This window comes from Thalassophryne amazonica, chromosome 1 (genome assembly GCF_902500255.1).
Source record: "Thalassophryne amazonica chromosome 1, fThaAma1.1, whole genome shotgun sequence".
Lineage (NCBI taxonomy): Eukaryota > Metazoa > Chordata > Actinopteri > Batrachoidiformes > Batrachoididae > Thalassophryne > Thalassophryne amazonica.
Window position 1 is genome coordinate 159,509,960 of NC_047103.1, and position 27,991 is coordinate 159,537,950.

Sequence of the window (27,991 nt, forward strand, 5' to 3'; positions counted from 1 at the left end):
TCGTTATCCAGATTCTATCAATTAGGGATCGAGATAGGTCACCAGCAGATGGGAGCCATGTCAGACTACTGGGTTGAAAAACTCAAGCTTGACCCGCGAGAGGTACAGGAGCTGGCACAGGTAATGGCAAAGATTCACATGGAGTGTTGGAATAAGGAACACAAAACCACACAGGGCCACCACACAGCACACACCCGACCACGAGCCCAAGCAGCAGACAGCAACACAACTCACCCAACACCCCACCCAGAAAGGAAAAAAAACAAAACAAAAACAATGCAGCGGTCGAATTTCCAGTCATCCTCTCACTGAAAATAATGGAACATTCAGTTTACCACCAACATGAGTGCAGCATTTTAAATCAAAGTACAAGTCCTTGTTTCAAAGCCATCTTTCAACATAAACAATTTATTGTAAATTCTGACAAGAACTCTCATTTCCAAAAGTTTTATTTAGTCTGCTGAGTTGATGGAACAAAGTGAGCTGGGTTCAGTTCTGTAGGATGATGTCCACGGCCTCCAAAGAGGCGTCAGACTTCATCTCCTCCTCCTCCTCCTCCTCTTGAGGATCAGCTTCCCTCTTCACGCCCCTCTGCTTGGACAGAGCCGCGGCATAGCGAATGTTATACATGTTAAAGTCACACCTGTGCAGGGGAAACAGGTGCAGCATCATTGACTCGACAAGTCCAACACAAACAACAATCCAGAAGACCAATTTAATCAGGACACAAGTTCATTTGAGTGAGGCAGTGAAATTTTTTTTGAAACACCTATTTTGCATGAAGAATTCTTCTTGTTTGTCTTTCGGCTGTTCCCGTTAGGGGTCGCCACAGCAGATCAATCGTTTCCATCTCACCCTGTCCTTTGTATCTTCCTCTGTCACACCAACCACCTGCATGTCCTCTCTCAGCACATCCATGAACCTCCTCTTTGGTCTCCCTCTTCTCCTCCTGCCTGGTGGCTCCATCCTCAGCATCCTTCTCCCTATATACACTGGGTCCCTGCTCTGCACATGTCCAAACCATCTCAATCTCGCCTCTCTGACTTTGTCTCCAAACCGTCCCACCTGAGCTGTCCCTCTGATATGTTCATTCCTAATCTTGTCCATTCTTGTCACTCCCAAAGAGAATCTCAACATCTTCAGCTCTACCACCTCCAGCTCTGCCTCCTGTCTTTTTGTTAGTGCCACTGTCTCTAAACCATACAACATAGCTGGTCTCACCACTGTTTTGTAAACTTTCCCCTTCACTCTTGCTGATATTCTTCGGTCACAAATCACTCCTGCCACCTTTCTCCACCCACTCCACCCTGCCTGCACTCTCTTCTTCACCTCTCTACCACACTCTCCATTACTTTGAACAGTTGACCCCAAATATTTAAACTCATATACTTTCACCACTTCTACTCCTTGTAACTGCACTATTCCACTGGGCTCCCTCTCATTCACACACATGTACTCAGTCTTGCTTCTACTGACTTCCATTCCCCTTCTCTCCAAAGCATATCTCCACTTCAGTCTTGCTTCTACTGACTTCCATTCCCCTTCTCTCCAAAGCATATCTCCACTTCTCCACACTAGACTCAACTTGCTCTCTACTCTCACTACAGATCACAATGTCATCTGCAAACATCATAGTCCATGGGGACTCCTGTCTGATCTCATCCGTCAACCTGTCCATCACCACTGCAAACAAGAAAGGACTCAGAGCTGATCCTTGGTGTAATCCCACCTCCACCTTGAATGAGTCTGTCATTCCGACTGCGCATCTCAACGCTGTCACACTATTCTTGTACATGTCCTGCACTACCCTAACATACTTCTCTGCCACTCCAGACTTCCTGATACAATACCACAACTCTTCTCTTGGCACCCTATCATAAGCTTTTTCTAAGTCCACAAATACACAATGTAACTCTTTCTGTCCTTCTCTGTACTTTTCCAACAGTATTCTCAGAGCAAACATTGCATCTGTAGTGCTCTTTCTTGGCATGAAACCATATTGCTGCTCACAGATCTTCACCTGTTTTCTAAGCCTAGCTTCTACTACTCTTTCCCATAACTTCATGCTGTGGCTGATCAGCTTTATGCCTCTGTAGTTACTGCAGCTCTGCACATCACCCTTGTTCTTGAAAATAGGAACCAGCACACTTTGTCTCCACTCCTCAGGCATGCTCTCACTTTCCAAGATTTTATTAAACAATCTGGTTAGAAACTCTACTGCCATCTCTCCTAGACATTTCCATGCCTCCACTGGAATGTCATCTGGACCGACTGCCTTTCCACTCTTCATCCTCTTCATAGCAGCCCTCACTTCTTCCTTGCTAATCTCTTGTACTTCCTGATTTACTCTCACCACATCATCCAGCCTTTTCTCTCGCTCATTTTCTTTATTCATCAACTCTGCAAAATATTCCCTCCACCTTCTCAGCACACACTCCTCACTTGTCAGCACATTACCATGTGCATCTTTTACCACCCTAACCTGCTGCACATCCTTTCCAGCTCTGTCCCTTTGTCTGGCCAATCAGTACAAGTCCTTTTCTCCTTCCTTACTATTCAGCTTCTTGTACAGCTCGCAATATGCCTTTTCCTTTGCTTTTGCCACTTCTCTTTTCGCCTTACGCCACATCTCCTTGTACTCCTGTCTACTTTCTTCATCTCTCCGACTATCCCAAAAATTTTCGCCAACCTCTTTCTCCTTATGCTTTCCTGGACCTCTTCATTCCACCACCAAGTCTCCTTGTCTTCCTTCCACTGTCCAGATGTCATACCCAGTACTGTCCTAGCTGTCTCCCTCACCACATCTGCAGTACTTTTCCAGTTGTCCAAAATTGCTTCCCCTCCAACCAGTGCTTCTCTCACCTGCTCGCTAAATTTCACACAACAGTCTTCCTCCTTCAGCTTCCACCATCTGATCCTTTGTTGAGCTCTCACTCTCTTCTTCTTCTTCTTTACCTCTAAAGTCATCCTACAAACAACCATCCTGTGCTGTCTAGTGACACACAACATTCAAAGTCCCCACTCTCATTTCCACCCTTCTAGTTTTCTTCTTCTCCCGCTGTTCGTGGCAACGTTTTCCTCCTCTTCTTCGTCGTCTTCGCCCAGCAGTGGCCCAATTTCCACCGGCACCCTGTTGGGCAATAGCACCGGTGGCGGACATTGTTAACCCATGCCGCGACCGATCCGGTATGGGAATTCGATTCTGAGTCTGCATAGTTCGGTTGGCTTGTTTTACGCCGGATGCCCTTCCTGACGCAACCCTCCTCATTTATCCGGGCTTGGGACCGGCACTCAGAATGTACTGGCTGTACATCTATATTGTCTGTTGTGTACAGTACTCAAATTTAATGGCTTGTACTTTTTATTTTCATCTAATTCAGTAATTATCAACTAACCTTAGTTGGGCGAAAAGCCCAAAAGGTTACCCAAAAGGTAAAGCCCCTGACCTCCTTGGTCGGGGGCTGCCCATATATTACTGGATCCCACATTCATTATTATTATTCCATGTATCAATATTGAAAAATGAATGTAGCATAATTGTATATATGTATATGTATTATGTGTATACAACCCCTGGCAAAAATTCTGGAATCACCGGCCTCAGAGGATGTTCATTCAGTTGTTGAATTTTGTAGAAAAAAAGCAGATCACAGACATGACACAAAACTAAAGTCATTTCAAATGGCAACTTTCTGGCTTTAAGAAACACTATAAGAAATCAAGAAAAAAGATTGTGGCAGTCAGTAACGGTTACTGTTTTAGACCAAGCAGAGGAAAAAAATATGGAATCACTCAATTCTGAGGAAAAAATTATGGAATCACCCTGTAAATTTTCATCCCCCAAATTAACACCTGCATCAAATCAGATCTGCTCATTGACATTGACCCTATGCCATGACATTGACCCTATGTGTCTTTTTGCAAGGAATGTTTTTGCTCTATGGCAAGATGCATTATCATCTTGAAAAATGATTTCATCATCCCCAAACATCCTTTCAATTGTCCAAAATATCAACATAAACTTGTGCATTTATTGATGATGTAATGACAGCCATCTCCCCAGTGCCTTTACCTGACATGCAGCCCCATATCATCAATGACTGTGAAAATTTACATGTTCTCTTCAGGCAGTCATCTTTATAAATCTCATTGGAATGGCACCAAACAAAAGTTCCAGCATCATCACCTTGCCCAATGCAGATTCGAGATTCATCACTGAATATGACTTTCATCCAGTCATCCACAGTCCACAATTGCTTTTCCTTAGCCCATTGTAACCTTGTTTTTTTGTGTTTAGGTGTTAATGATGCCTTTCGTTTAGCTTTTCTGTATGTAAATCCCATTTCCTTTAGGCGGTTTCTTACAGTTCGGTCACAGACGTTGACTCCAGTTTCTTCCCATTCGTTCCTCATTTGTTTTGTTGTACATTTTTCGATTTTTGAGACATATTGCTTTAAGTTTTCTGTCTTGATACTTTGTCTTCCTTGGTCTACCAGTATGTTTGCCTTTAACAACCTTCCCATGTTGTTTGTATTTGGTCCAGAGTTTAGACACAGCTGACTGTGAACAACCAACATCTTTTGCAACATTGCGTGATGATTTACTCTCTTTTAAGAGTTTGATAATCCTCTCCTTTGTTTCAATTGACATCTCTCGTGTTGGAGCCATGATTCATGTCAGTCCACTTGGTGCAACAGCTCTCCAAGGTGTGATCACTCCTTTTTAGATGCAGACTAACAAGCAGATGTGATATGATGCAGGTGTTAGTTTTGGGGATGAAAATTTACAGGGTGATTCCATAATTTTTTCCTCAGAATTGAGTGATTCCATATTTTTTTCCTCTGCTTGGTCTAAAAAAGTAACCGTTACTGACTGCCACAATCTTTTTTTCTTGATTTCTTATAGTGTTTCTTAAAGCCAGAAAGTTGCCATTTGAAATGACTTTAGTTTTGTGTCATGTCTGTGATCTGCTTTTTTTCTACAAAATTAAACAACTGAATGAACATCCTCCGAGGCCGGTGATTCCATAATTTTTGCCAGGGGTTGTACATGTGTGTATAGGTGATGTATGTGTGTATTTTGTGTATGTATGTTCGCATGTATGATGTGTGTATATATATTGAGACAGAATTACCATCGACACACACAAGAATAGTCCTTTTAAATAGTCATTTTCTGAGTAAATGTGGGGAATTTATTGACATATGAAAATGGCTTAAGGAATGACACCAGCAAAATCAATAGCAATAAAAAAAAATGGTAGTAATAATAATAATAGAAATAAAAAAAAATAATAATTTTGATTGACTAATTATTGTCATTATTACTGTCTATTATGGTGGGAATTGTTTTTATTATTATTATTATTACTGTTATTATAGATACTCATCACTAATATATGATATCAATTACATAGTAATAAAAAAGGAATATTGGTCACACTCGGTAGTCGTAATAACATATGGGTATTTGGGGGTGGGATTAAATAAGTTCGTCTTCATCCCACCCCTTTTCGGGTTAAGTGCGCGGGTATGTATGCATGTATGTTTGTATCTCCTGTTCTTTTCAACCCAATGTGGGTAAATGTAGATGTCAAAGAAATGCTTATTTTGTAAAACTCAAAATAAATGATCAATCAGTCAATATGTATGTATATGTACGTGTATATGTGTGTGTATATATGTATATGCATATATGTAGTATGTATGTGTATGTATGTATATGTGTGCGTGTATATATATGTGTATATGTGTAGGGGTATGTATATGTATGTGTAGGTATAAATGTATGTATGTGTATATATATGTATTGTATATTTATTTATGTGTTAGTGGGTATGTATATAGGTATATATGTGAGTGTGTATATGTGTGTGTATGTATGTACATATACAGGTATATATGCACGGCCCAAGAAGAGGGTCACCCCCTAGAGACTGGTCTGCTTGAGGTTTCTTCCTAAGAGGGAGTTTTTCCTCACCACAGTTGCCTAGTGCTTGCTCTGGGGGTCGGCAGGGTTAATATGGAGAGACTTGGGCCAAGTTTGTTGTGATTTGGCGCTTTATACATAACATACTTATACATGAATTGAAATGTAATTGAATATTGAAGTGTATGTCTGTGTTGATATGTAGTGTGTTGTGAATTTGTGTATATGTTGTTATGACTGTTATAATTGTTGGACTCATTCTAGCAGGGGTGGGCGTTGATAAGCTTTGCTTCTGCCCACACCCTTTCAGACTCACAGGCTTGTTTATATAACATTCATATTATTGGTATGTTTCTGTTCTTTCGGATTTGTGTGTGTGCCGAATAAATCCATTCATTCATTCAGTGTTTGAGAAAGAAGTGTTGGCCACTTGAAAATCCAATATGGTGGCCAAGTAGGGATCAATGAAGAATTATACAGGGGTCAAAATTTAAAAATGTTCCAATCAAAAGCACAACATTTTATGTCTCTGATCACAAAGATTCCAAAAAGGTATAGTTTGGACTATCTATGACTGAATATTATGGAGTTGTGGGGTAAAAACATCAAGAATGATGTCAAAGGTCAGTTTCAGTTTGTTGTTGTTCATTCAGCTGGTCCCATTTTTGTACAGGGTCGCCACAGTGGATACAGCCAGATTCGCATTGGCATTTGGCAAGTGTTTTATAAAGTACCAGAAAATCACACTTAAGTACAAAAGTACAGATACCCATTAAAAAATTACTTTGGTAGAAGTTCAAGTCACTGACTGAAATGTTACTCAAGTAAAAGTCTTAAAGTATCTAGTATTTATTGTACTTAAGTATGACAAGTAATGTACATCTAAATGTACTCAAGTATTGAAAGTAAAAGTACAAGTAAATGTTAATAATCAAAAACGGACTGGTTTTTTTTTTTTTAATAAAAGCTTATCTAGGCTTGTAAATGACTGGTAGTATTAGTCAAAATACTGAAAATTGTGCACATCACACAAAAACACTTCAGAAACAAGGTTTCAAAACCTAAACGAGAGTAGGCTACTCACTAGGTGTTCACAGGAAACAGTTATTTATTTCTATATGTATTTATTTATTTCCATTGTTACATGGTTTTATCTTTTCTGTTGTTTTGTTTCATTAGGTTCTTTTTGTCTCTCTAAAATTGTATTGTAACATTATTAGTCTATTATTATTATTGACTATTATTGTCTATTATGTAGACTATTATTGTTGTTGCTATAATATATGAATAAAAATAAATGTAAAAAATTACAATTTGACTCTTTTACTACAACGAACACTGAGCCATTAATTATACAGAAAACAAATCAACACAAATGTGCTGATGCGAACAGCTTAATGCTAACTTTAACACTGAAAACGCCATAGACATGCTAACGCTTTAGCATCAGTCCCGTTTTTAAGTTATAAAATACATCTATCAACTGTTTCAGAAGACCATAACAGGTCGGTTTAACATAAAAATATTAAATATTACTCACAGACATATGCTCTTCAGGGTTGTAGCGGGAAAAAATTAGGATAAAGCGAAATAAAATCCATGAATCGTAGATCGAAGCACTGCTTCGACCTGTGAATCACTGCTTCAATTGGTTCAAGGTTCAAAGCAAAGCCGCGCTGCAGAAAAGTTGATTACAGACCCGCTGCAGGTCTGTAATCAATGTAGAGAAATTATCATTTTCCTGACAAACACCCCCCAAGTGCGCAACTGCAAAAAAGCCTACTGGACATGCCTCATGACAAATCGGCCTGACTTTGTTGCAGTCACTAGTAATCAGTGGTGTCTCTGGCTGAAAATACGACTTTTTTAGCGTGTGGTTTTTTGTTTTTTTTTGTAACGAGTAACGGCATGGCGCATAGAAAATGTATCGGAGTAGAAGTATGAGTAGAAGTAACACTGCATTTGGCACAAGTTTTACGCCGGATGCCCTTCCTGACGCAACTCCAGTGTAACCTTGAGAAACACACACATCCGCTGGTGTTCCAAAGAGGTCTCCCCTCCAAGCACTAACCAGGTCCCGAACTGCTCAGCTTCTGAGATCTGATGGGATCAATCTGACAAAGCAGATCGGCTGTGTCAGTTTCAGGTTGTACACTAGTCAAAAGTTAAAGTTGCTCCAATTTTGGTAAAAAGTGATGCAAATTATTGGCTGAGCTAATAGGATTAATAAATTGAATAGTTTTGACTGTGTTGAATGCTGGGTTTGCAAAGGACATGTCAAACAATGTCGACGTACATTGGATTCTATGGCATGTGTCATATGTTACCCCGTAACGTGACAACTGACCAATAATTTGCATCATATTTTACAAAAATTGGAGAAGTTATGTTCTGGAGTTATGGGGTAAAAACAGCAAAAATGGTGACAAAGGTCAGTTTCAGTTTGTACAGGGGTCAAAAGTTAAAGTTGCTCCAATTTTTGTAAAAAGTGACAGAAATTATTGGTTGAGTTAATAAGGTTTTAAAAAGGAATAGTTTGCAGCATGTGTCATGCTCAGTTGTCAAGTCAACTTTAACTTTTGACCCCTGTGCAAACTGAAACTGCCCTTTGACGTCATTCTTAATGTTTTTACCCCACAACTCCATAACATTCAGTCATAGATAGTCCAAACTATACCTTTTTGGAATCTTTGTGATCAGACACATAACATGTTATGTTTTTCAATATGACTGGAGCATTTTTAAATTTTGACCCCTGTATAATTCTTCATTGACCCCTGCCTGGCCACCATATTGGATTTTCAAGTGACCAGCACTTCTTTCTCAAACACAGATTTATGAAGAACATTCATGCCAAATCTGATACTTGCATCACCATGTGAAGGATTTTGGCCAAAAGTCATACTTATCTGCTCCACTAGTGGGAGTGACAACAACGGACAGGATTAGCAATGAACGTATCAGAGGGACAGTTCAGGTGGGACGGTATGTAGACAGAGAAGTGAGTCTGAGAGAGTTTGGACATGTGCTATGGAAGGATCCAGGGTATATAGGGAGAAGGATGCTGAGGATGGAGTTACCAAGCAGGAGAAGAGGAAGGTGAAACAGGAGGTTTATGGATGTGCTGATGGAGGACATGCAGGTGGCTGGTGTGACAGAGGACAGGGTGAGATGGAAACAGTTGATCTGCTGTGGTGAGCCCTAACAAGAGCAACCAAAAGAAGAAGACGACAACGACGACGGTGAAAGATCACCTGCATGCACCAGTTAAAACAAGTGTAGAGAAAAGAACCATAATTAAAGACAAGTGATTTTGGAAGATGGAGCCGACTGCAGCAAAAGCACTGAGGGCGTAAACATGTTTGAGTGTGAGATGTGTCAGTTCAGCAGATCACCAGCTACGCGCGCGCACACACACACACACACACACACACACACACACACACACACACACACACACACACACACACACACACACACACACACACACACACACACACACACACACACACAGTGGGTGTAAAACAGGCACATGTGAAGCGTCGCACCGCGCGGCTGTGGAAGAGAAATGGACAGTGTGCTGGTGACGTCTGGATGAGATGCACACAGAATCACTTACAGTCTGGACAGACTGTCGTAGTGTCTCTGGATGCTCTTCTGCAGCGCTTGGAGAGTGGGCAGGATCGCTCCTGACCTGCACACCAAAGGTTAAAAAAAATCTTCCAGTTATGCTGCAGCCAGTCAGAGTCCAGCTTTCTGACCATGTGATACCAACCTGTTCTTGAGTTTCTGTCCGTGCAGCATGAGCAGGCTCTGGGCCCAAGCCAGGTAGAACTGCAGGTGACCAGACTTCTCCAAACACACGGCCACGAAGCCCAGCAGCTTTTCCACGTAGACCTCAGGGAGCGAGCCACAAACCACCGGGACTGGAACACAAACACATCGGCTTCATCAGCTTTAATGGGAAACCAAGACAGAAATAACAAGTGTGTGAATCCACAAAGAGAATGCAAATCAAATGTTAACTCTCAGATGAAGCTCTCTCACTCTGCTCATGTGGTACAGATTCCAGCACTTCCTGTTTGAGGGGTCCTTCGTTAAGGCGGAATGCCAGGACAATAGCCGCCACCCACTGTTGGTGCTGCAGCTGTTTGCGTATGCTGGCCGGTGTGACGTCCAGGTCGAGGTCGTAGGGATCGAAGATTAAAGATCCATCCAGGGAGTAGACCAGCAGCCCCTCGGTGGTGGTGGCAGCCCAGCTACGACCTTAAACGACGTCAAAGTCATGAATGCCACTCTTGCATTTCCAACAAGCTTCATTCAACAATACATTCATGGCTTGATTTTGTTTTTGTATTTTGTTTTGTTTTTTATCCCAAGATGTAAGATTGACAGCTGATGGTTTTCTATCTGGTTTCACATATTACCACTGAAATATTACAAACAAATCAGGGATGTTCTGGGTAAAACCAGCAGCAAGCTAAAGGCCCACTCATCGTAAAAACAACGGGCCTTTTCCAGCAACATATGGGCCAATAACGCGAGCACAGCCGTCTCCACGCCTGCTGTAAATAATACATAATTACAATAATAATGTGCATTATTATAACCATGGAATATTTTCTGTTTGCAGGTGCATGCATGTGTTGTGTAGTGTGAGTATGTGTGAGTAAGAAGAAATAAAAAACAAATACATGTCCATCACAATTACTTCATTTTTACCCAAGACCAAAATATGGCCATCAGTTATTGGGAAGGCTTTGCGTCCATCCGTCCGTCCATCTGTCTGTCTGTGCTCAGGATAAATCCAGTCCTGTCACTGCCAGGGTCTTCGAATTTACAGGGAACATTCTCAGGACACAGACCTTTGTCAAGTTCAAAGGTGGCTAACCTTGACCTATTTTAAGAGGTCAAAAGGTCACATTCTGTTTCCTATTTTTAATCCTTGTACAGCTGAGGGTATTTTAGCACTGCATTATAGTTAAATTCCTGTTGTGAACAATAGATCAGTCAAAACCAGACTGTGGTTTCAAAGTCAACATGGTTCAAACCACCTTAAATTTTGCAAATAGTAAGTCAAATATCCACTGTGACCAGCATTCCACTACTATGAAAAATAATACATTATTATTTTAAAGTACATTACGTTACTTTTTACATTATTTTTCAAAGTAGCATAATGCTGATTATTATTATTATGTGAAACAAATGTCGTTAAAATGTCTTAAAAGTAGAGCTTTACTCTATGGGGGCTGGGGCGTCCCCACTCCTCACCCATCTGACTCTGCACCTGCCACACTCTGTGAGCACAGCAGGCCCACATGAAGAGAAAACGGCTGCAGCAGTTGCTTTTAAATTGCTGTTATTGGCTCAGCGCTTTGAAACAGATACACCCAAGTGCACTGTTGATATAAAATAAATGTGTTGCGTTGCTGAAGGGTAGCAGTGTGTTCGTTTGCTTTTAAAACAGGCGTAGCGGTCTGTGCTCCCACCGGCATCAAAGACTGGCTGCTCGCTTGCAAAGGAAGCGAGAGGACGCGCACTGGTAATAATCTGTGTGAATACTATAGACTTATTGCGCATTTAAAGCATGACTGCAAATCAACTCAATGCAAATGGATGTAATTCCATCACTTACCAGTAGGGGAGAAGCGCAGTGAGCTGACTCTGATCTCAGGTTTGAAATGTCTCGAACTCATGTCACCTAGAAAGACAGAAATCATACCGTGAAAACTCCAACCATACCACAGAGACAACGCAACACATTTTTCCTGTTGCAGAAAATGCGGTGTGCATGAATTGACATCCGATCAAGCCTCCACAGCGGTGCAGCTTGTGCAATAAACGCGGTCAGGTGAAAATTTAGTTTCTCAAATTTTAAAAGCGGAAAAAAAGAATTAGCTTGTTTACAGACTGCGCAAAGTTCATATCTGAGTAACACACTACCCATGGTTAGCGTTAGCACGTGGTCAAGCAAACCACTGTGAACCACAGCTAACATAACATGATTTTCCACGCTGTGGCATCAATAAATTTTATCTTATCTTATATGCTAACCACATATGCTAACTGCCTACAAGAGGCACGGTTATCACGTATTAATCTCAATCGTTCAGCCCATCTTTCCAATTCCACCCTCTAAAAAGAGGGTCTGGATCTAAGCAAGTGAGGGAGACAATGAGCCCTTAATCTGAAGGCCGGGTGCTGATTGGCTGAGAGACCCCATTGCCAAGTCCTATATATGATTTAAATAAAAAAATAACTTGATTTCAGGTGTTGTTGAGCTCTATGTCACGCCACAACTGAGTCACCATTTCAGCAGCGCCCTCTGATGGTGACTATCAACATTCAGGCCAATTCCTGTCCAGAAGATCTCACAGAGTCTAAGCACATATGCTTCCTGCATGTCCTAGCCACGGTTAACGCCAAGTTAGCATGAACCCTGATTAGCATGACCACATATGTAAACAAACTGCACGCCGCATTTATGACCCACCAGGTGTGAAACAAGCTGTGTCAACACACAATGTCCACTATAAATAACGGTATGCTCCCAATTTGAAAAATCCAGGAATTAATGTCAAACTTTCTTCCTGGTCTGAGAGCACAGATGTGGTTGTTGTACCTCTCCTGGTTCCTGGAAGACTGATGTTTACACCATCTCCGTCCCCAGCTCCTTCATCTACCAGAGCCAAGCTGCCAAATTCGGTCATTTTCCTTCGGTCCAGGAACTCCTGAAGGGAACATAAGACAGACACAGGACCGTCACAATGATGACAAAATCAATTTCAAAGACTTTTAATCACTCTGAAGAGATGCAAGTCTGCAAATGTTAACAATTGATTCATGTTTAAACTATTTGAGACATCTTGACTTGAGTAAAAAATCTGAAAGAAAAAAAAAGGTTTATTTTATACTTCATATCGGTACGCAACAAGAAAAATACATGAAGAGATTTCAGCACTAGTAGTGAAAACAAGGTTTGTCCTGCTACATGGAGCTGAAGACCACAAAAGCAGGAACTATAAACATTTAACTGGTGAAATTACCATGGTAACCAGTCAGTCCTATAAGAGCCCTGAAGTCAGTCAGAACAGTGCTTATCCTCGGAATTGGACGAGAGTCTATATCTTCCCCTGGATAGGACACGGGTCCATGGCAGATCACTTCCCCAGCCAAGGCCGGAACCCATTTACAGCTGGGTGGACAGAGCACGTAGCTAAATGGGACAGCAGTTGAGCTCCAGATATGTAGACGTGGGTTCAATTCCTGGTCACGCTACCCATCACTGGACAAGAAACTTCTATACGGGTCCTGAGACCTGTCGATGCCAGTACTTTCTGTTTTGGACAGTACCACCTACTTTGAGAAATTTTTAGTCTATAAGCCCAAAGACAATTTTGACCTAATTGGTACCATTTAAGAAGACTAACAAGACTTAAAGTCCAGTCCCAGTATACCTTGACCTACACAACAGTGTTTGGTGGCCATCCCAGGTAGGAGTCAACATTTAAAAATCTCTAAGTTGGGACACTGTACCTCCATTGCGTCAAACGACAGGTTGCACGAGATCTCAAACTTCTTCATGAGCATTTGCTCCTTGACATTGTAGATACAAACAAATTTGGACTGGCCTCCTGCCAGAACTGACTCTCCATCGGCAGAGTAGCACAGCGACGTGAAGGATCTGGATGACAAACATAAAGCCTGAATTAAAGCAAATCTGAGCCTGCCAAAAACCAAAAACGGAGTTCTTGCACTCACTTGCTCTTGGCGGAATGCTTGGCTGTGATTTTGTCTGTGTCTTTGCGGCCCATCTGCAGATCGTGACGTCCGGCCACAGAGCCGGTTTGTGTGGCAGTGTGGGGGTTCCAGAAAGAAATCTCACCGTTCAGAGTGGCTACGGCTAACTCCTGCCCATCAGGGCGGTAAGCCACTGACAAGCCTGAGAAGAACACAAGTTAGTTCTCTTTAAGATGCATTAAAGCAGCATTTTTTTTTGTTTTATTAAAATAAATAAATAAATAAACAGAGTGATTACCATCAGAAGTGATGGGGAGTGTCTCTTTGGCCTGCCAGCTGTCCATCATGTCCCACAGCCGCACGGTGCGATCCCAGGAGGCGCTGGCCAGGATGGACTGGACCGGGCTGAAACACAGGCAGCTGACCGGACCCTCGTGACCCCCGAGGACCTGATCATTCACAGTGAGAAAGAACACGGGGCATCAGAAGTTTCACATACCATCCCTGACATGTATAACAGCCGCCAGCTGTCAAAGAACCCCTGAACAAGGCACATCTAGATTCAAGCCTGAAAAAAGTGCAGAGAAAAAAGTAACAACTTCATTAGGGGTACAAGCGCTGAAAGGATGAAAACCCCTATTGCAATTGTCATTATTATTTGTGGGCGGTGTGTGTGTGTGTGTGTGGGGGGGGGGATACAAACATATGTTATGATCATTAGAGTACAGGGGTGTCCACACTTTGTCACCTTGTGAGCTACTTTTAAAATGACCAAGTCAAAAATGATCTACCAACATTACAAACACTAAACATAACATTAGCTCATAAATTAAACATAGTGTATTAAAACAGTCTGAATACTGACTTAAACATTGCAGCTGTTAAAATTTTTTATTAGTATTATTACTATAAGTAGTAACATTTGGTAGCATGAAAAAAATGGATGTTTCATCTAGCCCTCTAGGCCTCTTTCTGTCTGGATTTGCCCCTGGTTTGCCGTCTGAGCAGGAAGAATGGAAAATGTGTGTATTTATGCAAGAGGCACGACCTGATCGACAGGTAAGAAGGTTTTATCAGCACTTTTCACATCGTGCTGTCCTCAGAAAGAGACTTTAGGTTCATTTGGGGGGAAGGGGGTGTTAGTATTTGTTGTCAACTTGACATGGGTCTTCAGCTGTTTTTCGTTTAACCACAGCGAGGACACTCAGAGTGACACAGAGTTCGAAAGAAAAGTAAGGTGTAAAAATGTGTAAAGTTCACTGCAGGTGTGCTGTCGTCACCACACTTCGAGACACAGAGAGACAACAAAACAGCCAAGTGGGCGGTTCACCACCACCTGGCTACGGCCAGTTTTAACGCTGCGATCTATATATATATATATATATATATATATATATATATATATATATATATATATATATATACACTCAACAAAAATATAAACGCAACACTTTTGGTTTTGCTCCCATTTTGTATGCGATGAACTCAAAGATCTAAAACTTTTTCCACATACACAATATCACCATTTCCCTCAAATATTGTTCACAAACCAGTCTAAATCTGTGATAGTGAGCACTTCTCCTTTGCTGAGATAATCCATCCCACCTCACAGGTGTGCCATATCAAGATCCTGATTAGATACCATGATTAGTGCACAGGTGTGCCTTAGACTGTCCACAATAAAAGGCCACTCTGAAAGGTGCAGTTTTGTTTTATTGGGGGGGGGGGATACCAGTAAGTATCTGGTGTGACCACCATTTGCCTCATGCAGTGCAACACATCTCCTACACACACATATGCACGCATGTGTGTGTGTGTATATATATATGTATATATACATACATATTCTATTTCTACCTCATTTTCTTATGTCTTGTACTGTTACAAGTATTACTATTATTGCTTATCCTTGCACACGCTGTTTGATGAACATTTTCCTCTACTTGCGCCCACCTTGTGTGTTTTTTTAAGAGCTGACGTAACATGTGAATTCAATAAAGTTTATCTTAATCTTAATCTTACCCACACCATCTCTGCAATGATCAGTCGACTGTGATTACAGTATTGGGCACCCCTGTTATAGTAAGACTGTTATTACCAGTAATCAGATGACAGATGACAGTTCAGATGACTGCATCTACATTACTTTAACAGTGTATTTATGCAACAAGCCAACAAGCCGTATGAAAACCCATCAACATGCGATCAATCGTGTTCGCACCTCCAGCAGTCGGCCGGTCTGCATGGACCACAAGAAAATCTCAAAGGAATCTTGGGCTCCAGCGCTCACCAGCTCTCCACTGACATCTACTGCAAGGGAGGAGAACTGTGCCGGCCGAGGTGACGTAAATGTCCGGAAATTTCGGTACCTGCATTCACACAGACACATTTGCACATGTGAATTCACAATGTATCAGACTTCGCATTCACATTCTTGTGCTTTCTCTCTTGGATGTTCTGAGCTGTGTTCATGTTATTGTGGTCTGTTTCAACACACAAACACAATGACGGAGGAACCACATGACACGATCATGTGAACACTGCTTTGCTGAATGCGTCACCTGTGCAGGTCAAACGCCCTGACGGTCCCGTCTAGGGAGGTGCTGACAATAACGAAGCCACTGGAGGTGAAGGTGACGTTGGTGACGCTACTCGAATGCTCCGTAAAGGTGACAAAGCAAAGGCCGCTGTTCGTGTTCCACACCTTAACCTGCAGAAAGGAAAAACAAAGTCAGTCTTCAAGAGGACGTACACTCAAGAATTACGTGCAGTTATTTACAATGACTTAAAATACAACTAAAGAGTACATTTCTCAGCCAACACCACCTTTTAGAAAGTTAAAACAATGATTTTAAAACACAGTTAAGGGATCAAAGTAAAGCTGAAGCACTCACTTTTCCATCATCCCCTCCAGTTACAATGTACTGTCCGTCTGGTGAGTAGGCTAAAGACGCCATGTTGTTAAAGTGTCCCTGCTGCTTGAAGACGTAGGACTCACTCTGCCACTCCCACACCAGCAGCTGACCCAACCCTAGAAACAGCCAACATCACCAAAATCACCAAAAGAGTTTAGTTCCAGTAGAATAAATAACAACTATATATATATATATATATATATATATATATAAGTATTTGAACACCCTGTGATTTTGCAAGTTCTTCCACTTAGAAATCATGGAGGGGTCTGAAATTTTCATCTTAGGTGCATGTCCACTGTGAGAGACATAATCTAAAAAAAAAAAAAAAAAAAAAAACAGAAATCACAATGTATGATTTTTTTTAATAATTTATTTGTATGTTACTGCTGCAAATAAGTATTTGAACACCTACCAACCAGCAAGAATTCTGTCTCACACAGACCTGTTAATTTTTCTTTAAGAAGCCCTCTTATTCTGCACTCTTTACCTGTATTAATTGCACCTGTTTGAACTTGTTACGTGTATAAAGACACTTGTTCACACACTCAGTCAATCACACTCCAACCTGTCCACCATAGCCAAGACCAAAGAGCTGTCTAAGGACACCAGGGACAAAACTGTAGACCTGCACAAGGCTGAGATGGACTACAGGACAACAGGCAAGCAGCTTGGTAGAAGACAACAACTGTTATGATTATTTATTAGAAAGTGGAAGAAACACAAGATGACTGTCAATCTCCCTCGGTCTGGGATTCCATGCAAGATCTCACTTTGTGGGGTAAGGATGATTCTGAGAAAACTCATAACTACACAGGAGGACCTGGTCAATGACCTGAAGAGAGCTGGGACCACAGTCACAAAGATTACATTAGTAACACATGATGCTGTCATGGTTTAAAATCCTACAGGGCAGCAAGGTCCCCCTGCTCAAGCCAGCACATGTCCAGGCCCATTTGAAGTTCACCAGTGACCATCTGGATGATCCAGAGGAGGCATGGGAGAAGGGCATGTGGTCAGATGAGACCAGAATAGAGCTTTTTGGAATCAACTTGACTTACCATGTTTAGAGGATGAGAACAACCCCAAGAAAACCATCCCAACCGTGAAGCATGGGGGTGGAAACATCATACTCTGGGGGTGCTCTTCTGCAAAGGGGACAGGACGACTGCACCGTATTGAAGGGAGGATGGATGGGGTCATGTATTGTGAGATTTTGGGAAACAACCTCCTTCCCTCAGTAAGAGCATTGAAGATGGGTCATGGCTGGGTCTTCCAGCATGACAATGACCCCAAACACACAGCCAGGTCAACTAAGGAGGGGCTCCATAAGAAGCATTTCGAGGTCCTGGAGTGGCCTGGCCAGTCTCCAGACCTGAACTCAATAGAAAATCTTTGTAGGGAGCTGAAACTCCAAACCTGAAAGATTTGGAGAAGATCTGTATGGAGAAGTGGACCAAAATCCCTGCTGCAGTGTGTGAAAACCTGGTAAAAAAAACTACAGGAAACATTTGACCTCTGTAATTGCAAACAAAGGCTACTGTACCAAATATTAACATTGATTTTCACAGGTGTTCAAATACTTATTTGCAGCAGTAACATACAAATAAATTATTAAAAAAACCACAAATTGTGATTTCCGGATTTTTTTTGTTTTAGATTATGTCTCTCACCGTGGACATGTACCTAAGATGATGGGAGAACTTGCAAAATCGCAGGGTGTTCAAATACTTATTTTCCTCACTGTATATAACCGACAAAGTGCTGTATCTTAAAAAATAAAAGCCTAATAATCTCCTCTTGAACACAACAGACTGGAGTTACTGTCTGTCATGCACATCTGTATATAGTGTGTCACGATTGTGTGAAGGTTCACTCAGATATCTCCAGGGGCGGTCCTGGAGGCGGGCCGACCGGGCAGCTGCCCGGTATGACCGTGCGGGAATAAAAAACCCCCAAAAAAAAACAAAACAAAAAAAGAAACAGGGTGGGTTGTCCTGACGGGGGGGTTCGTGGTTACGTTACGCCGAGCGTCCACAGAGTTCAATAGCGAAGCAAAGACTGCAGCGAAACGAGACGAGTCACTGGATAAATACTAGGCTTTGTCCCGCCCATCGGACGCTCAGCGTGTCTGGGGGTCTATGGGGCAGTGGGCGGGCCTCGGCCGGCCCGGACGCTCAGCTTCTGCATGATGATTGGATGATCTGTCTGAGGCTGAATCCGTTTTTGATTGACAGCGAAATGAGCGAATCAGCGATCTTTTGGTGTAAACATCCGTGGGAGCATTTTTTAATTTTCATTCTGTTCTGAGTTGAACCGAAGACTTTCCTAATCCTCTTAGCGGCATTTTCTTTGTTAAAAACGACTAGTGACAAATCAAGCTTCTGTTTCTGGTGGGTTTTTTGTAGCTGCTTGTGTTTGGAGACTGACTTCTATCAGTCTTTCTGACTTCTATCGCAGTTTCTGTCCCTACCGAGCAGCGGGTGCTGCTGAGCTCCTCCACCGTCACAAAGCACTCACAGGCGGACAAACTTCACACTAGCCAGTCCCAGCTAGCAAGCTAGCTAAGTAGCAAGCTGCACATAATGGCAGACAATTTGAATGTTGTGGACCGGATTTTGGCGAAGCCATTTGATAGTCTTCCTTACGAAGAAGCCATGGCTGCTGTCATGGCTTCAGCTCTCAATGGTTTGCAGGCCAAAGTTAAAGCAATAGCCCCCAGAGCAATGTTTGTGCATTGCTATGCACACAGACTGAATCTGGTTCTGTCTCAGGGGGCTAAATGCTTATCTGAGTGCAGAATATTTTTTGCATCACTCTCTGGGTTTGCCACGTTTCTCAAAATCCACAAAGAGGATGTCTTTTCTTGAGTCTGCAGGCTGCTCAAGGTTGCCGGGGAGTAAATCACTCTAGGACCGCCACTGGATATCTCTGTCTGTATTATGCTTTTAATCCATTCCATTTCAGTATGTGGTATGAGTTATTCTTTGATCTTGACAATATGAGATTCCTGATCTGTGTCCTTATCATTCATGTTTAATCCTGAAAACTGTTATTTGAACCTCTCCACAAATATGTTGCCACTGCAGTTTGTCTGTTTTGCTTTGATCTTGTAATTCAAGATAAAAGGATTGGAGATCAAACAGAAGATGGCACCTCATGAACTTTGATCACGATTCCACTGATCCTGATTATGGGGTTGAAAGGATCAGGATCTATGTTCAATTAATAGGATCAAAAGCCAGATCAGATCAAAGGAATCTTAAATTACTCAGTTACATAGTTACTACACTGTTATCAGAAGTCACTTCGAGAGTTATTCCAAATCATCTGACTGCAGTTACTTTAAAAATACCACATTAGTTATTTAATCCATTATGCACAACCAACCACTTACTTCCCATCATTACAGCTACCTTGTTACAGACTAAATTAATTTATAGTTGGCTTTAAGTTGCCTGCCTTTGATTAAAGATCTCTGCTGCTTGAACCTGATCTGTACCAAAATTTAATCAGGTCCTTCTTGACCCAAAGCTGCCCTCTCTAACAAGTTTCACTAAAATCCATTCACATCTTTTTAAGATATCCTGCTGATGATAAAAAGTAAGTCCCTTTGGCTGCTCCCTTGTTTTCACTTGGGGTCACCACAGCCAGATGCCCTTCCTGACGCAACTCCACATTACATGGAGAAATGTGGCAGGGGTTTGAACTGGGAACATTCTGCATTGTAACCATTGTAACCAAGTGCACTAACCACTTGGCCACCACCCCTGCTAGTTTCCCACTTTTATGAGCCATACTAATGTCTGTTTACTAATCTGGAGCTGCTGAAATGACACAAAGTCTGACTTCTTACCTGAACACCCAAAACCGATCCAGTCTCCAGAACTGTTTATCACCACTGAAGCTATTCTTTGGTCTGAAATACTGGAAAAAGAAACAAACAGTTGCATCCACCTCATTCAGCCGAACTTATAATCTAAATAGAATCAAAGTTCATTTTCCTTCTCTATCCTCTATTTATGATGTAGAACTCTGCTGTAACACTGAGACACACACACACAAAAACCACTTTTCTCTCACCTCAGGGAATGAATGAGGTTAAACTCTGGAAGTTCGTGCAGGTGGAAGATTCCAGAAGCAAAGCCTGTAACCAGCACATGAGTGTCCTTGTGGAAGGCGGCAGCTGTCAACTTGTTAAAATCGCCCTCCTTATTGAAAAAGTATCTAAAAGGGCCAAGAGAAAACATTTTTTGAATTGCAGACATTACTCACTGACGTAGAAGCCACCACACAGACCGGTGGAGAAAGGACGAGGGACAAAGCTGCTGAACAGGACGTCACCTGGACAGCAGAGGTGCGGAAATTTCTCAATTCCAAGATGAGTCACAATGTGGAAATAAATGATGCCACATCAGTGCAGAAACAGACCACAGCCCTGAAGATCTCATATTGAACAGTCTAAAATACTCTCACTTTCAGGGGTATGCATCCCGGACATTTGCAATTGAAAACTTTTGTCCTCACATTGCAAAACCTCAGTGCAGGGGTCGCGACCCTCCTCCTGGAGATCACCTGCCCTGTGTTTGACATGTGCACCTGCTGCACATTGTATCTTGTTTTAATTGTGATTGTTTTTCCGTCACTACCTTCGACATACTTTGGTAATCCTTTAACGCTGTCCCACATGTCGTTACATCACCAGGTTTTCCAGAAGCACCACAGTAAAATTGCAGTATGGATGTGCTACAGTGTCGACTAGTGTGTGTGTGTGCACATGCTGCATGGTAGAAACACAGTGTGTTACATCATCATGCCGCACATTAGTCAGTGCGATCTCCACACACTGGACAGCAGTGGAATTTACTAAAGAAATTAAACGGTGGACGTGACAACTTCATGTTTGCAAAGAATCACGGGGTCTAACTTCAGCACTTAAGTAACAGACGCGGCGGACACTTACTTGCCCTTGTGTTTGTATCGAACGTTCTTAGTCTTCTCTTTAGGATCTCCTGCTTTCCCTCTGACGACCTCCCCCTCTTCCCCCTCCACTCTTTCCTCCCCCTCCTCTTCTTCATCATCCTCCTCCTCATCCAATCTCTGGGCCTTGGGTTTGTCTTCAGTACTTTTCAGGACAAGGCCGTCCAGCTCGGTGTCGCTCTCCCACACACACAGCGCCCCGTCCTGGCTCACCGTGTACAGCTGCACAGATAACGAACATCGGGAAATCTCAAATGTCAGCAGATATTTATGATACAAATATTATAAATTGTTGTCAAGAAAGTCGAAACAATCTCCTCTGTTTTGGTAAAGTGGTTACATTTGTTAACAAAATTTGGTTTGGCCTGGAACAGAATAGACTGAATCTGTGGCTGGACCAACATAGAAAACTCCTCACATTTGTAACATATTAATGAAAATCTGATTTGAGACTTCAATGATCATGTGCCACAATGAAACTTACCAAAAACAAATCAATCATCATGGCTACAATTTGAGAAAAATGTGTTTGTTCCACGACTCCTCTGAGGTTCTCGGGTCAATTTCCACCAAACATGCTATGTGCAGGTAGGTTGACCCCAGAATGGGTTTCAGAGGATTTGTTTAGGCAAAAGGTCAAAGTCACTGGGATCAAAGTTCAAAATATTTCTGCTTCTATTTCAGGTTCTTTGACCAATTTCCCCCAAACCTGATATGTGGATGGCATCAACCCCACAACTGTCCTTAAAGGGTTTGTTTTGGCCAAGGTCAAGGTCACTGGGTCAAAAATCCAAATAGTTTTTCACTTCAATAGCCATTGGAGGTGGGTTCTGGAACTGCCCTGGGGAGGTCATGTTTTGCACTCCAATTTCCACTGAACATGGCATCCACATGACGGTGGGTTCTGAATTGACCAGCAAGGTCAAATTTGTCAAAGGTCAATCTTTGCAGTCAAGGTCATGTCTGTCTGCCTGCCTGATTATTGGCCGACTCCCAGGTCCCTTTCCCCCCTGATTTCTGCCAAATTTGATATGGCAATGAAGGTTGGCCCTAAAAATTAACAATAAAAAGTTAATTTGGGCAAGGGCTGAATTTGATTTGCAACCCACTGTGGACCAATGCCAGGAGTGTCCTACAAATGTCAGCCAGAGGTCAGTCACTTATGTGAAGATCAAGGTCACTGGGGTCAAAAGACGGCCATTACTGTTTCACGTCCATGGTACTATTACCTCGTTCCCACGACAAAGTAAGCTAGCGAGTAAAAATTAACTCACATCGAGACTGTCCTTCTCAAAGAAACAACCCACGATGACGTCTTTGTGTCCACCCAGCGAGTAGTAGATCAGGTTGGTCCAACGTTCAGCTCCAAACACCCATGTTGACATATCTTTGCTGCCCACCACAAAACACCTAAAGAACAACAAAACAATGTCGGCTGTGGGAAGGAGACGGGTACCTGTGAGCCACGAGGGAACATGAGTCCTCAGGTTTTCCCTTCAGCCAACTGCAACATCACGTGACTCCACTGAGGAGTTCCACTTTGATTTAAAATCAATGGGGACAAAAACCCTGATAAATAGGTCAGAAAGCTGTCATGACCGCTGACAGTTCATGGATCTTTTCACTTTGACTCACTTCGAGTCGTCTGTCCAGTCGATGCAGGTGGTTTCGTCGTACGGGCCGTAGTAGCTCTTGTCCAATACAAAAGCGTTGAACTCGCGCTTCTTTCCAGGAGCATGGTACATCAGCGCCACATTATCCTTTGTAGCAACGAACTTCCTGGCATCACACACATCACAACGTCATGTTAACATCTCAGCAGACAAACAAATAATCAATGAAATAAAAGTGTTCCATAAAGTCTCTAACAATTGTATAACACAGAGAAAAAGTAACATAAAAAAATGTGGATGCACTATATATATATATATATATATATATATATATATATATATATATATATATATATATATATATATATATATATATATCTCTTGCGCCTACACTGGGATGCCTTGAACCAAGTGCAGGGCATCTGGGATTCCAGTCAACCTCCTGAAATTGGGGGAGGCACAGGTTCGTGCCAGAGTATGACCAGATGTAAGAGCTGTTTAATTCACTGCTTCTGATAACTCTAACTGGAAATAATGAATATTATCACTATTACTAGTCAGCAGAATGCAATACATTTTATTCTTAATTATTCATTACAGATTAACAAAGCCAAGGTAAAAACGTATTTAATTTATGCTGATCTAAAAATTTAAAAAGTGTCTACTCTGAATTGTCTGATAACAGCAACAAATACTTAGTTGTAATTTTAAAGTGCCTGATTTTCAAGAGGATTTTCTCCCTAAAATGTTTTTACTGTATCGCACGATTCCTAAAGTGAGTTGCAGCCCCCCTGGTGAGCAGTAAAGGTACTGCAGATGGGCTGTGAGACATCATCAAATAACGGAAAATGTCTGTCAATTTTGTAATAAAGTTTAAAATAACCAAAGAAATATTTAAAATTTAAGAAATGTACTCAGAAGTAATAAAACAAATTAAAGCTTTAAATTACTTCCTATTCTTCAATTATAAGACCTAGTTTGATAAAAGCTATATGTGGAAATGATTCATTTTAGTCTCGTGTCAATCAAAATTGTGATTAAAGGATTTGGGTGGGCCGCAGGAATTTTTCAGATTTTAACGTGGGCCATGAAATTCTTAAATTTGGGAATGGGTGGTCTAGTTGATTTATATACAAATTTATTTATTTATAAATAGCAAATTAAAAGCAACAAATTGAAAAATTAAAACAGCAATTAGATGAAAAAAAAAAAAAAGTTGGTCAGTGTCATTTCAACCAAACCAGCTGCTGTTCGTTTTTCACTGAGGAATCCATTAGATGCAGCAGGACAGTTCCTGGTTTACCTGCCGTCAGGCGAGAAGCGGACGCTGTTCACAGGCTTGTGGAAATGGAAATGATGGAGGATGGCCCGAGTGATGAGACTGACCAGTAAAGCTGCTCCGTCTGCATGACACAAACATCGGCACAGGAGGAGATTTGTGGGTTTTGGACACAACCTGTGACCCATATTGTCAGCTTCCACACAGCAGGAGCAGAAGCCTGGTTTCACTACCAGCAATCAAAGGAACTTCTTACCTTCATCCACCACGATTGCCAAGTTACCGTCAGGAGAGAGACCCACACAGGTGATGTTCTTTGTCGTGGACACGGGTAAAGTCTCCGACGTGTTGCTTCAAGATGGAGATTGAAAAAAAAAAGATTAAAATACTTTAGTTTTTTTTTTCTAGGTTTATGACAAAGTCAGCTCTGTATGACAATGCTAGTTTAGCTATATTAGAGAAACTTTTTTATTAAATGTGAATATTTGAGTGGGATTTTCAGAGTGAAAATAACATTAATAATTTTACAGTTATTTTCAAAACAATATTTCCCAAATTATACTCAACAAAAATATAAACGCAACACTTTTGGTTTTGCTCCCATTTTGTATGAGATGAACTCAAAGATCTAAAACTTTTTCCACATACACAATATCACCATTTCCCTCAAATATTGTTCACAAACCAGTCAAAATCTGTGATAGTGAGCACTTCTCCTTTGCTGAGATAATCCATCCCACCTCACAGGTGTGCCATACGAAGATGCTGATTAGACACCATGATTAGTGCACAGGTGTGCCTTAGACTGCCCACAATAAAAGGCCACTCTGAAAGGTGCAGTTTTGTTTTATTGGGGGGGGGATACCAGTCAGTATCTGGTGTGACCACCATATGCCTCATGCAGTGCAACACATCTCCTTCACATCATCCGTGAAGAGAACACCTCTCCAACGTGCCAAACACCAGCGAATGTGAGCATTTGCCCACTCAAGTCGGTTACGACGACGAACTGGAGTCAGGTCGAGACCCCGATGAGGACCACAAGCATGCAGATGAGCTTCCCTGAGACGGTTTCTGACAGTTTGTGCAGAAATTCTTTGGTTATGCAAACCGATTGTTTCAGCAGCTGTCCGAGTGGCTGGTCTCAGACGATCTTGGAGATGAACATGCTGGATGTGGAGGTCCTGGGCTGGTGTGGTTACACGTGGTCTGCGGTTGTGAGGCTGGTTGGATGTACTGCCAAATTCTCTGAAACGCCTTTGGAGATGGCTTATGGTAGAGAAATGAACATTCAATACACGAGCAACAGCTCTGGTTGACATTCCTGCTGTCAGCATGCCAATTGCACGCTCCCTCAAATCTTGCGACATCTGTGGCATTGTGCTGTGTGATAAAACTGCAGCTTTCAGAATATGTATGTATATATACATATATATATACACACACACACATACATGCATATGTGTGTGTAGGAGATGTGTTGCACTGCATGAGGCAAATGATGGTCACACCAGATACTTACTGGTATCCCCCCCCCAATAAAACAAAACTGCACCTTTCAGAGTGGCCTTTTATTGTGGACAGTCTAAGGCACATCTGTGCACTAATCATGGTGTCTAATCAGCATCTTGATATGGCACACCTGTGAGGTGGGATGGATTATCTCAGCAAAGGAGAAGTGCTCACTATCACAGATTTAGACTGGTTTGTGAACAATATTTGAGGGAAATGGTGATATTGTGTATGTGGAAAAAGTTTTAGATCTTTGAGTTCATCTCATACAAAATGGGAGCAAAACCAAAAGTGTTGCGTTTATATTTTTGTTGAGTGTATTATAATTTTTTATCACTGTTATTCAAATAACTACCACATTTTTATGCAACCTAAAAAAAACAGCACCAGAGCGAAAGAGAACAGGTGGTTTACATCAAGAAATCAAGACAATTTTAGTTTAATTTTAGTCACCTGAAATTTCATTTTTATTTAATTACTTGTGTCAAACATGTTTAAAACAGTTCTTAAACTGCTAAAATTCAGTTAGGTTAAAACCCATGTAAAGCTGATAAAAGGTTCTTTCATCCCAGTTATTGTGGTCCAGAACAATTTAAAACCAATTTAAAACCAAATTTAATTTAATTGAGTCATGAAACTGTTTATGAGAGTCATGTACATGCACACGACTATGTACTGACTGCAGCTTCAAAATATTAAACTTATCTACATTTTTGGTGTTGAAGCTGAAAAACATATTCAGTGAAAACAATTTTTAAAAAACATTATAACATGGTTTATACAAATTTTAAAATAGTTGGCGGCCACTTTTCTGTGCATCAATTAACTAAACAGTCATTTCAGCTGAACCCAGCACAAACTAAGAACATTATACTCAAAAAGATATATTCACAACACATGTAGTTTTATATACTCGTACATCCTGCAGAGCATGCTGACATCTCCTCTCTGTCCAATTTAGCTCAACCAAAGGTTTCATTCTGCAAAGTATACTAGAACCAAATCTGGAAATGTTGCCACACATTGATAAGATTGCTATCCTGACTTACTTTTTCAGGTCAAACACAGAAACTCTGTTTCCAACTGGACTGATCACAGCATTGCCATCTTTAGAAAAATTCAGATTCCCTTGACGATAGACGGCTCCCAGCAGATTGGAAAACTACAACAAAGAGACATTTTCATTTAAGTTCATGCAGCACAAATCTGCTCTTAATTTCACAGTAGAAGAAGCCTTGTTAAAAAAAACCCAAAACATTTATTTTAACATTTGCAGAATAAATGTATTTTTAAAAAAAGGCTTTTATTTATTGTCATCTGTCAAAAACATTCTTCAGTTCCAGTTGGTCGAATTTCTTGCTCTTTCTTTCATAACAATGAAATTAAATATTTCTGGGTTTTTACAATATTTTAATGAATAAAACATTTGAAAGCAGCACCTTGGGACACTGTGATAGCAACATTTAAAATAAATTTATCGGATATCACAGAGATGCCTTACGACCTAATTATTAACAACAACAACGGCTTCTTCTATTTTCACAGTTACTGATCAAAAAATAAAAATAAAATAAAACAGAAACAATATTTCTTGTAAAATTACATTGAATTAAGGGGTAATTTGACAGTACACCTCAAAATTAAGTCTGCTGAACTCCAAAGTGTATGTTAGCGATGCGAAAAGTCCTGAGGCACATGTTTATTACATTTTTAATTAAAAGTTTACAACTACTCCGCTAGAAATGGGCATTTTCTGAACGGAGTTTGGTGTTCCGGCATTTCCCCTTTACTAATTATGAATCGTTCATGAACAGCGGGAAGTTAATGAGCGATGTCGTACTCACCCGGTAATTAAACTTCATTTTCGCCAACAACGGCTTAGATTTTATCTATTTATTTGTGTTTATACCACATTAAGGACACATGCTTCCCCACACCACGCATGTGTTTGTGTTCTTCTTCTTCTATCGAGTTTATTGGCGGTTTGCAAACCAAAACGGTGTATTACCGCCACCAACTGT

The 27,991-nt window shown here is 41.2% G+C and overlaps 1 protein-coding gene across 1 annotated transcript; it reads right to left on the reverse strand.

The window, feature by feature from the left end:
- Nucleotides 1-383: 383 nt before the first annotated feature.
- On the reverse strand, nt 384-27,936 carry pwp2h (PWP2 small subunit processome component). Its single transcript, XM_034177504.1, has 22 exons — nt 27,815-27,936; nt 27,020-27,132; nt 24,715-24,809; nt 24,483-24,582; nt 23,202-23,345; nt 22,841-22,976; nt 21,550-21,788; nt 20,670-20,813; nt 20,443-20,513; nt 16,566-16,702; nt 16,233-16,381; nt 15,893-16,040; nt 13,970-14,120; nt 13,693-13,873; nt 13,468-13,615; nt 12,554-12,662; nt 11,567-11,632; nt 9,976-10,194; nt 9,704-9,854; nt 9,548-9,622; nt 525-643; nt 384-493 (listed from the first exon to the last, which is right to left on the reverse strand). Exons 1-22 carry the CDS (start codon nt 27,830-27,832, stop codon nt 453-455), a joined length of 2,754 nt encoding a protein of 917 aa, XP_034033395.1. The 5' UTR covers nt 27,833-27,936; the 3' UTR covers nt 384-452.
- Nucleotides 27,937-27,991: the final 55 nt, after the last annotated feature.

Excerpts from the sequence above, each read along its gene's own strand:
- pwp2h (XM_034177504.1), bottom strand. Across the intron at positions 22,977-23,201 it reads GACTGGACAGACGACTCGAA|GTGTTTTGTGGTGGGCAGCA; the intron begins GTGAGTCAAAGT and ends GTTGTTCTTTAG. Across the intron at positions 12,663-13,467 it reads TGTCGTTTGACGCAATGGAG|GAGTTCCTGGACCGAAGGAA; the intron begins GTACAGTGTCCC and ends TGTTCCCTTCAG.